Source organism: Polypterus senegalus, chromosome 17, assembly GCF_016835505.1.
Source record: "Polypterus senegalus isolate Bchr_013 chromosome 17, ASM1683550v1, whole genome shotgun sequence".
In the NCBI taxonomy this organism is placed as follows: Eukaryota; Metazoa; Chordata; class Cladistia; order Polypteriformes; family Polypteridae; genus Polypterus; species Polypterus senegalus.
The window spans coordinates 19,630,228-19,642,281 of NC_053170.1; the positions used below are offsets into that span (position 1 = coordinate 19,630,228).

Consider the following 12,054-nt stretch of genomic DNA (forward strand, 5'->3'; position numbering starts at 1 on the left):
TTAACATTAAAATTATGTCCCAGTCATTCTAGTCACTTTCATAATTCTATAGAGCATCAAAAAAAAGATCTGTCTTTCTATCATAATGACTATTGAGCTTATCAAGAGACCCCCCTCCCCCCAACCCTGACATTACACACAGAAGGGAACAATTTCTTTGTCTTAAAGTATCAACCCACTTCCCATCCCTGTAAAACTTTGCCCACCCCACATGCTCAAAACTGCTGAAGTTCTCAACAAAAAATGCTTTATTCAGCAGAATAAAGTGCCAAAAGTAGAGAAGCAAATCTTTCCACGTCTATGGTTCACTAAATTGTGTATTGCCTCAGAAAAATGGTCAGTGTTCCCTTTAAATATGTGTTTCTGCCTTTGCACAGAAAACTTAAAAAAGTTTCTGCCAGTACTGGTGTGGAGCAGGGGCCCCATCCATCACCATATCATGATCAATACATAAAGAAAACAAACAAACAATTACGCACCACAGCACCATCCAGAAAGAGTCCAGTGTAGAGACTCCACTGGGCCATGCATGGACAGACCTTTACTTCCTTTTCAATTATTATTGCACTAAAAGTTAGCAACAATGTGGGACTGTCAGTTACATTGAAAATGGATAATGTCCATTAAATTAAAAGTAAACATAAAATGAATGCTGCCACTATTATCCTAGCTAATATTAAATTAATAGTCTTAATTACTCTAATAAATATATTTAAAAGAAAAAAAAAAAAAAAGACATTTGAAAGAATCACATTTACTTGAAACTGGCCTATAGGTCCTACATGTGAGCTGCCCCAGCCACACAGAGGACCCCCTAAACCCCCCAGACAACCCTAACCCCCACCATCCACCTCCTTCCTCTGGGCAGCAGTGCCACCATCTTCACAAAAGGCAGTCAGTTCGGCGCACACTTGGCACGAAGGCGTCAGTGGTTATTGACAAGAGCACTTTGCACACAGCTATATGATGGTGGCACTTTGCTCAAAACTAAGCAATTGTAAAATACATTGTATATCAGCTCACTTTCGAGTTGTGCTCATAATGGCGCTCTCAAATGCAAAGGAGAAGTCAACATTGGCTTTTTTTTTTTTTAGGCTGGGGCTGAGCACAGCAAGTCTGGAGGTACAAACACCAAGGCAGCGATCGGCTAAACACCACTCCAGCGGTAAGGAGTGCAAATATACTTTGGGTTTGGCGACAATTATTATTACTATTACCATTATTATTATTATTATTATTATTATTATTAATATTATTCACATTGTCCCCTTGCTTCGGCAGCCACAGGGCCAGGGACCACGAGTGCAGTTAAACTAGACCAATGTTTAAACAACCCATTCTTGATTTGAACTTAAAGCACAGCAGCCACAGCCTTGACTTCTGTGACATAAAGGAGGTTTCTCTGTGTGCAGGGGTCAGACTGACCCACAGCTTTTCTTTTTCTCTTTTTGTAGTCTCTCTTATTCTATCGGCGTTCACTTTTTTTTTTTTTTTTGCAGAGAAAGTTGCACTGCCAACAACTTGAGGTAAAGGCAGAATAAAGAAAAGGGACTATCAGGAAAAAAAAGCACAATACCCCATATACCCAACCACCCTCAGAAAATTGTAAAGTCACCAGCTCAATCTGACAACTATAGGATGAGAAAGAGTCCTGTCAGCAGCTGGCTTGTATCATATTGCATAATTGTGCTGGGTTCTGTCTGGACACAGCAAGTGCACTCCCAACCCTTCCCAATATCCCACCCCACCCTGTCTGGCCAGTTTTAGAGTCCTCCACAAGTCTGCACAGTGACAGAAACAGTAGCACTGGAAGGTGCACCTTATCAAACTGACCCTCTTGTAAATATAGGCTGCTTGTGGCTTGGTTCTTTGATCCTGTGAGGATTCAGGCTCCATCTTAACTTTTCCCTCATTCTTGGTTCTCTCTCTTTCAGGCAAAGTACATGGTGCGTAAGGTGTCGTGGTGAATCTGCACGGCTTTGGCCAACGCCTGGGGGTCCCGACCATTACTCTGTCCAGACACATGGCTGCCCTCCGCACTGCAAAAGCAATTAAAAATAAAAATCAAAAAAACACCTTATGTTAGAATTCACTGTCATAAGTTAATGAAACAGCAGATTGACATTTAGCCTTTCATGTTAAATAGGTGATTGCTAAAGTATAGACAAAATATCACATTCAGCTTAATTTCTGATTAAGATATTGCTTATTAGAAAGATAAGGCCTGAGACTCCAACACATGCCAAGCACATCAGTTAACCAACGAGTGAAAACTAATTTGATTCTAATGGCCTCAACACAACAATAATCCATAACTGTTCATTCATTAAATACATTTCAAAATTAATAAATCTTGTAGTAATTAATAAGCTGCATTGACCTGAACAGAGTACAAAATCAGGAAAGAAAAGATAGACAGGAAATAAAGTCACACAAAAATACAAAGCCAAGAGGCTCTATTCTCCTAATCATGAGAAACAGATTATCTTGCCAAAGCCATTAATGAGAACATGATGGAAGTTCATGGAGTATAACTGTGCCAGTGGAAAACACCACTAGTTTTCAACCAATCCAAACAACAGTTTGGTTTTGTTTGGAACTCTATTAGATATGTACATTACCACTCTAGGGTATGCTATGGCAGAATAGGCAGTTAAAAAAGTAGTGTCTACTTTTTGCCTTGTTCAGTCTCTATTTTCCTTTGGACAAAGGAATTACAAGAAAGCAACCCAGTCAAGCCAGTAATGTTAATTACTTTATTTCAATTTATACTCTATTCTGTTGTTCAAATCAGCTAAGTGTTATAAGCATTTTATTCCAGTTTATAGTAAATGCTAATTGGTTTAGCACAGTCTAGAAAACCAATGGAATTTTTCTTGATCACACCATATATTACTTCTGTCCAGCAGACCTTGATTTATCCATGAAATAGTGGGTAAGGAAATGGTAAAATGTAATCATATTACATATTAGACAGGTCTTATGGCAGCACAGAAAACCTTGACCTGTATCTCAGCAGTATCTTGTAGTGCTGGAAATCCAGACACTCAGCAGGAAAATCCACAGAAAAAAACACATACCTAATGTTTCCTTATAACTTGGCAAAAAAGACAAATATTCATGGTGCAGCAGCATTGCAAAGTACAGGATATTATGAGGGAATTCCCAAGGAAACTGACCTGTCATGTTCCTTGTCTACTAAGTGATAGCGTGCCCGAAAAGCTACCAGATGTGCGTAATAGGCAGGTGCTGGGATGGACACAGAGCGAGTGCAGCGCACATACGTGTGACACAGCTGGTAGGTCAGGAGCTGAAATTCATCAGCAGTGAAGCAATTGTCGTCCCAGAGAACATGATAGTGCGATGGGCGGCTGGTGCCCTGTCAACAGGTAAAGATAAAGCAGAATATTTCAAAACACCAACATAAAATGACAACTTGCAGCTAACTACATAAATAAGCATTACTAAACAGTATCTTTTACAGCAGATTTCATCTCACAGTTAAACATTAGAACTTTAGAACCATTTGCTTTGTTTGAAGCACAAGCTGCTTAAAGCTACTCGCTATGCGTCTTGAAGTTACAAAATAAAAACCACACCTGCTAGGGCACATTTTACATTAGTCTTACAGTCCCCTAAGCACATATGCATCAGGACCTTGTTTTTTGGATATCCCATTAAAAAGTTGATGGAAAAATACTGATACATAAAGTCCAAGATTTTTTTTAAGTGTCATGCCAAAATACTTTATACTATACAGTATAGCACAATTCTCTATTGTACACCATTTCAGTCTTACCAAATACAGTGGTATTGTACAGTTCTTTAAATATATAGGACTAAATTAGCAACCTTTTGCGTTACTGTCCAACCCATACTGTAAGTTTAGTATGAGGCCATACTAAGGGCTGTACTTTTTCCCCTAATATTATAGTAAACAGATTCCTTATTTACTTATTAAATTATGTATTTCAAGTTGAAATGCTGACAATTTTTATAGCACGTCAAAAGTCAATGGTTCACAGAATAATATTGCAGTAATTAAATTATCAACATAGAGCAAGGGTGAAAGGACAGATAACAGGCAAGGAGAAGAAAAAAGGATCTCCAAGCTCAAACTTTGAGAAGGAAATTCCTTTTATAGCTCAGGTATCCAAGGCATTCACATTATGTGAAACTCTGTTTCTATGTGCAGTATTTGGCAAAGTACATTTATGGAACTCTTTGTACAAGCACACACTAAAGGGGATTTTTTAAAAATTTTTATTGGTAACTATAATGCAGTGCTTTGAGTCGAATTGATTTTTTTTACTTTATTAGTTTGCATGCAGAAAAATTAGAGTTTTTAGGGTGGGGGGGGGGCACAATGGATACACCAGGTCAACTTCTTTTAATTTAATTTCCAGCATTTGTTGAACTTCAATCAATTTAATATCCAACTTTCTTACATCTGTTTTTAGAGAGTAGGTAGACTTAAAGTGATTTAAGAGATACTGGTGCCACCTAGTGATTCAAGTGTAACTCCATGGAAAAACATAAATCATATCAGTAGAAACGACTAATATTACCTGTATGCCAGCGTGGCTGCAGAGGTAAAAGTCAAACTCGTATGGGTGAGTAATGTCTGTGTCCACTGTTGTTCCAGCAGGGATGTTTCCACTTCTTCCAACCTGTATATACACATAAAAAATATTGTGGCTTAAAAAGATATTTATATGACACAAACAAGGAATTAAAAAAGTGGCAAGTTTATGTATACTGAATTCAACTACAAGAGAAAGCCTTTCCAAAACTGGATTGTTTGTGACATTAAGGTACAGAAGGGACTAATCAGGTCAACCCTAACATTTCCTTTAGATTTCTAAATCTCATTTGGCACTATATACTATTAAGGCATTTACCTAAAATGATTTTTATTTTAAAAAAAGATATGTACAGTAGTAATTGCAGTATTGTCACATGTACAGATTACAGTGACAGTTATGCAATGTCAAATTAGTATTCCTTAAATATTTCAATATCAATCACATGAATTAATCATTGGAAAAAATGTTTATATAGCAAGATGTTACACTGAGTTTTATTTATTTATTTTATACAATAAATATTAAAGTTTCTTTTACAGGTTTAAACTTTCATACAATGGGTATCAAAGGTCTATACAACCTTACTGATATTTTATCTTTTGTTTCAGAATAAGCTGAAATATATACACTGAAAGACAGATCTATGCAAACAGTCTTTCTGCTGGAAACAAAACATGCTTCTATCTCGTGTTAGTTAAAGGGACTGAGCAAACAGTAAAAGTGTGTAGACTTTTGATACCCACTAAACCAAAGCATATTGTGAGGGTTTTAGAGCAAGTGTGAATGATCTTCTGTCTTAAGTGAACTTTCTTTTGTTGTGCCAAATTGTAATATCATACTTTATTTTTTTTTTGATTGTGATAAGGAATTAAACTATTCCAGCACGAGGAAAAATTATTTCAGTTGGATGCATTAAAAACAGTGAATGCAGTGTTTTTTATATTATAGCTTAAACAGGAATAATCAAGAAAAATGTTAAAAGATTAATACTGTAATTGTAGTGGCTAAAATAGCTACTTTTCAAGCAGCTGGTCCAAGTTCATTTCATGGCTAGTAGTGAAAATCCATCATAAATAGCAGATAACCAGTGTGAGTAGGGCATTGAACATTAAACCACCCACGTGCCTGTTCAGATCACACCTTTGAATAATTATGTGACTATAACTGATGCACTATAAAAACAATATTAAAATAGGATTAAATTATTTATCTTTGATGTTTCACTTCCTGATGTTTTTTAATTAATGAGACTGGCTGCTATGAAAAACTGTCAGTCGACCGTCATTGTATAAAGCACCATCAGCTGCGTACAGGATTATAGAAGACAGGTAAAAATTTTACAATACTGTGAAAAACTTGAAAAAGTAGTGCTACAATAAAATGATAGACATAGGAAGGAACAAGGAAGTATACCTGATACATTGTAAATGTCAACTATGAAAACTGAGCTCAAACAGCTGCTACTGATGCCCCTGTTTGGTCTGAGACTAAATACCCTTGCATGTTATGGTGTAAGCCTGAAGTGAAATAAATGATAATAAAAGTATAACTGTTTAATAGCCAAAATATGGTTTACTGGATATTCCTAAATTCTCTTCCTCCACTTGGTACTTCAGTTTCTTTTAATAATCATTAATAATATGTAAAAGGATCAGTGATCTTACTCAAACCCCTAGAAAACAAAAAATAGGGTGGTGTGGAAAAATCTGGAAGGAGAGAGAAAGAGAGCAAGCTATTTCTAATCTATCCTTTTAATCCTTACAACTGTCACGCATCCAAAGGGTGACCCCACAATGACCCAAAGTAGAAGGTGGCATGGTTCTACCTAACTTTCAATTTTATTACTAGGCTGCAAATGTACAAACTTCAAAAACCTGGACATTGACACAAATAGATGAAAACACACAAGCTTGGTCCGCAATTGAAATAAAATCCTGCAGTACTTCTTTATATTCCTTGCGTTGTGTCACAGTAAATACAAGTTATCATCAATATACTAACAACCCAACTCTCCTTCCTTCACTCAGAATATGGAACCAATGTAGAAGTACTTCAAGATAGAGAAGCTTTTATCTGAGGTACCTCTACACAATAACCACCTCCTTTTTTCACCCTCTCAAACTTCAAAAACTGTCTAAATGTTTGAAAAACGTACAAGATTAAATCACTTAGAGACTTGTACATAGATGTTTTTCCACTATTTCCAAATTAGAAACTTCACGTAACAAAACCTGCCCAGTTTTCCTCACCTCCCACCTACTTCTGTTCCAGAAGAAATATTGATCAGTCTTGAGGACTCAAACAGCATTTCTATAATATATAAAATATTTTAAAGTCTCTTCCTTTCAAAGATCACAGAGTACAGAGGGAAAAGGATCTCTTACTCAACGTTTCAGAAAAGGAGTAGAAGGTAGAATGTACATAATTCACTCTAGCTTTATATATGCAAAGCATACAATTATTCAGCTTAAAAGATTTTATTGAGCACATCGGTGTTATTTAAAATTGTCCAAAAGGTTTCTAGGGCAAGATCCAACCTGCAAACATTGCAATCGAGCTCCAGCCTCATTGAGCCATATATTTTGGGTGTGCACAAAAATTTACATCATTCTGGACCAAAATCTTTAAATGCCTATCAGACAGCCTTGGTGTCACAATCACTCCTAATCCATTAACAGCTGTGTTTGTTGGGCTCCCAGGTTGCCTTAAAGTGGAGAAGGACAAAAACTGTAATTGCCTTTACTTCACTATTAGCACATAGACTTATCTTGCTCAACTGGAAAAATCCTGGTCCACATCTTTAAAGTCAGTGGATAACTGATGCTATATACTATTTGAAATTGGAAAAAACAATCGAATTCTCACTTAGAGGATCTGTTCAAAACGTTTTTAAAACCTGGAAGGATCTCATCAATAACATTTTAGAATAAGCATTTATATCGGGGGAAAAAGGATTCTTTTCCCTCTCTTCTACTCTTAACGTTTTACTCTGACTGTTGGCCTTCCTTTTTCTCTTGAACTGAATTTGTCAACTCTTGACTTGTTTGTATGGAATGTTACTTGCTTTTAATAAATTTAATAAAAAATAGAAAATAAAGTGCAGCTCAGACTCACTCTCTCATTCCTGTCGGCACAGAATAACCGTGTGTGGTGCCTTTTCTGTACAACTATGTAGGTGATACCTGGTTGGTACTCCTTCTCCAGGCTGATGCAAGCCTCCCTGATGGCAAGCAGCTCATAATATAAAACCTGTAAGGACAGTAGGTTAGCATTAGGGGGGGGGGAGAAATACTGCGCTCTATACATTAAACTTCAATAAATCAGAATTATCTTGAAATAGATTCATAATATAATTCATCATCATCTATTTTATTAGTTTCTTTAATGTTGCTTTCAAAAATCTTAGTTTTCTTAAAAGTACAAGAAAATATGAAACAACTAAAGGACATCCAGCCCAAGATAGCCCATTTCTAGAATAATGCCAAGATATAAGTCTTCAAAGCTCTCTGTTTAAGTAAACAACAATCCAAACATTTTTTGTTATGTATATCATCAGCAAGTGCTCTGCAAAGAAATACCTTCTAAAATTTTCTTGAAGTTTACCCACATGTTTTTGTTGGAACCAATTATTAAACAGTAGGTTAGGTTACATTAGGTTGATTTTATAATCCCAGAGGGAAATTTCTTTGCAGCAGGAGAGTACAAAAACATAAAGGCACTGTTAGACTATTAGACTAATACAAGAAAATAAGCCAAGACACAACATTTGGCTAACAGTGATATCAACAATACAAATACACAAGATTTCTACAAATAAGAATAGTTACCTTTAATGGTATGCAATAAAAATACTGTAACTGCTGAGATCTACTTAACATACCCATCCACTGATTTATTTTCTGACACCACTTAGTTCATACCAGGATTGTGGTCACCAAACATATTTCCTTCATACTTTTAGCAGTTGCAACCTAGTCCCATAAATCGTGGCTTGCTTAAACTGGAAGGAAACAACCCCCTTTACTCTTCATAAAAAGTCTTGCAGCTGTTCTTTGAATTTAATATAGTGTCTAAAGTCCTCATTGTAATCCAGAGACCAAAACTGCATGATGTATTCTGAATGTAACCTGATTTATCTGGTATAACCTCTCATGACTTGTACCGTACATAACATTAATGCATTAATAGCATTTTAGTCACATATAAAAATTGTTAATTTACTAGTTTACATGGATCTCCAGGTCTTTTCATAAGAAGTACTTTTTAAATTCAGTAAAGTAGGTAATATTTTAAGTATGGCATGATTACATTGTAATTAATGCTGAGGCCTAACTGAGCAAGTGGTCCTGGGTGTGAATACTATGCCACACCCAAATTTGAATAAGTGCACGAGTGGGCCCTAGAATGGCTTGATTCCTGCCTTGCGTTTGAAGCTGGTAGGATAATATTTGTGCCGTTGTGACCATGAATTGTATTGCACGGATGTAAAGATATTAACAATTGTCGAATGTTAACGACAGAAAGATACAGCAGATCAATTTGAAATTCATCTAGATTTCTTCTATTTCAGTATTTTGCTTACTATAGGGATATCAACTGATAAAAGTAATTTAGTGTGATCTACAAATTTTCCTAACTAGTAAGCAAGTCATTTATAAAAATTAAGTTGTGCACTAGCCATAACACAGTTCCCCATTTGACATCACCAAATTTGGAAAAAAATCCTTGCATCATAACACATTATTTTTGTAGTTTAGGCCAATTCTGTAAAATATGAGCATAACACACTATGACTCATACATCATGTAGTCTGATAATTAAAAGTTAAAAAAAAAAAAAATCTTATGCTGTGTTATTTGATTTTTGACTTTGCGTCCACCTAAAACTTCATAATGATATTTGTAAAACAGGAACTCTTCCTTTATTAACCTAAGCTAACACCTATGCTGCACATTTATTCAGTCTTTTCATTTATCTATGATACTATTTAAGGTCACTGAAGCTACCGGAGTGGTGCAGTAGTTAGCGCTGATACTTCGAAGTACCGGAAAACTGAATATGAATACCAGCCAGCCTATGTGGAGTATGCACAGTAATCAAAGCTCTGCATAGCTTTTGCTTGGGGTACCCCAGTGTTCCTCAAACATTCCAAAGACATGCAGACTGGCAGTAGATATGCTTCTGTAGGCTTTCTGCCAGCATTCAAAAACCTACATTAAAAATCCAGCACTTACCTGTCTAAACTGTCCCTCAGATACTCCATCCCGGTAGAATATTATTCTGGTTGGCTTGTAGCGTGTAGACTTGTAGAACTGGATCAGCAGCTCACGCACCATAGAGGCCAGATCCTGAATGATCTCCTGCCGAGGGCGCTGTACTCGTACCGTGGCACAGTAGCGACTAGGATGAGCATCCATACTCCCAACTACCTTTAAGACAATAAGCAGAACTAAGTCATCTTACTGATTCCAAGAGATTGTCTGCAATGCTTATGGGGAAAAAAAGTATCTAACAGTGGCATGCTTACTGCAGCAATTGATGGCTTCTTTCCGTCTCCTGCAGGTGGATGAGTTACATCTGCCCCTAAGAAGATAACTGGTTGCTGAAACACAGAGGGGCTGTGGAAGGGTGACCAGGAAAGATTAAACATTAAGAAAGGTCAGCAAATTTGCTCACCACAACCATTAAACCATGTGCAAACTTTTAAATTGTTGGTTTTCAATAGACCATTTAACCTTGCCAACAATGTAAAAGTGAACTTAATTTAAAACTTTAGATTCATCAAATTATTCAGGGTTCATAAAATACCTAATTTGTGCAGTATAAGTAACAAGAGACAAAAAAAAATACTATTAAGCACTCTCACCGTTGGTGTGGTACCAGGATGTTATTAATCCCACCCAGTTTGACATTGATTTTCAGGCAGAGGTTAGACAGTGTCTGTGGGGAGGTCTTCACAACATTCTTCACCTGAACACACTGAGTGGCCATTCCTAGTAATGTGTCCCCCACCCGCTTAACCTCCGCTGGTTAGTGAAATAAATAAATAAAAAAAAAAGATGGTAGCAGTTGGTATAGGAGTAAGATGAAGAACAGAGAAGAAGGAGAGTTTTAGCTGGCCAACACATACCATACACGGGTGTCTTGCCGGGCAGGATGACAATGATGAGCTGCAGCCCTGAGTAGGTGTTTTTCAGATGGCGGAACATGGGCTCCACACTGTCAGCACCTTGTGCATATTTGCAGAAGCAAGGCTGTCCCTGGATAGGCATGCCTGCATCCTTTGAGATCTTACGCAGCTGGTCTGTGAAGCCTCTGAAAAGATAAAGGTGGAAAGAGAAGGAACCATATTTACTGGCGTGTATATCTCATCACTAACAGATAAAATTGGCATATGGTGTTCTCATCCTAGCTGTCTTTCTTGTAGTGCTTATCACACAGATTGATTAAGGAAAATAATCTCATAGCAGATGAGAGAGGTGTCATTGTGAATTTCAGATGGTACTTTTCATGTATCTCATTTACATTGGTCATTTTACTGGACAATTTCTCAATAAATATCACTCAGGGCATTCCAGCTTAGTTGACAAGGGTCTGGCTACGTTGCACTATCTAGGTGAAGTCTGCAACACAGATTTATGTTGCACCTGCCAGTTCCAAAACTCTACCCCATCCATCATCAAACGTGCTTAATGCAATTCAGGGTTGCAGGAAGCATGTCATATACATGTGCAAATGTAATATTTCTGTGAGTTATTATTTCAGTGTTAATTGACCATTTTTGTCCCTTCTTTCCTAAAGCTAAACTGTTTAGAACAGTATCAAACATTATACAAAAAAACTAAAGTTTCACCATCCTCATTACTGAAAAACATTAATGGGTATGATTTGTAATTATTAAAAAGGACTGTTGAAGAATTCTCAGCTAAAAGTAAGAGGTGGCAAATACTATACTAAAGGACCATGCAAAACCTGTATTGCAAGGAAATGAAACTGTAAAACATTATAAATTGCACAGTAGCAGTATTTAACTTACCACAACAAAAAATAACATTTGGCAAAGAAACAAACAAAAATCACAAGTTATTTACAGGAAAATTCAAACTTGCATTCTAGGCCTAAAGTGCTAGGTAAAAGAACAAGATGGTTCAGACTTACTTCAGAATCTCCTCCCGGCACTGTCTCTGTGTGGCAAAACAGGCGATAGCCCACATTTTAATCTCGACTCCTGTGTGGAATTGCTTCCCTCGCATGTCCCACACACCATGACTGGGTGTGGCCACTGTTCGATTCTGAAAGTTGAAATTAAGGTTGGTGCACTGCTGTAAGGTCAAACTGAAGCACATCAAAACAAACAAGTTTGTTTGCATGCAGCATACTAGACACAAATGTTCACTATCCTGTTTTCCAAAACAGATATTAAAGTTCAGGCATTTAAACACTGATCAATCTCCTGTATGGTAACTTT

The 12,054-nt window shown here is 36.8% G+C and overlaps 1 protein-coding gene across 5 annotated transcripts in view; it reads right to left on the reverse strand.

The window, feature by feature from the left end:
- Positions 1 to 1,443: 1,443 nt before the first annotated feature.
- Positions 1,444 to 12,054, reverse strand: part of LOC120517379 (protein argonaute-3) — a 37,827-nt gene continuing 27,216 nt past the window's right edge. For all 5 annotated transcript variants that reach the window (XM_039739660.1, XM_039739662.1, XM_039739658.1 and 2 more), the window contains exons 11-19: positions 11,745 to 11,878; positions 10,717 to 10,901; positions 10,453 to 10,612; positions 10,114 to 10,204; positions 9,821 to 10,015; positions 7,701 to 7,835; positions 4,569 to 4,670; positions 3,180 to 3,379; positions 1,444 to 2,039 (exon numbers count right to left, since the gene is read on the reverse strand). In XM_039739660.1, coding sequence (XP_039595594.1) covers positions 1,931 to 2,039; positions 3,180 to 3,379; positions 4,569 to 4,670; positions 7,701 to 7,835; positions 9,821 to 10,015; positions 10,114 to 10,204; positions 10,453 to 10,612; positions 10,717 to 10,901; positions 11,745 to 11,878 — 1,311 coding nt within the window. In that variant the 3' untranslated portion in view covers positions 1,444 to 1,930. The remainder of the gene's footprint in view (positions 2,040 to 3,179; positions 3,380 to 4,568; positions 4,671 to 7,700; positions 7,836 to 9,820; positions 10,016 to 10,113; positions 10,205 to 10,452; positions 10,613 to 10,716; positions 10,902 to 11,744; positions 11,879 to 12,054) is intronic.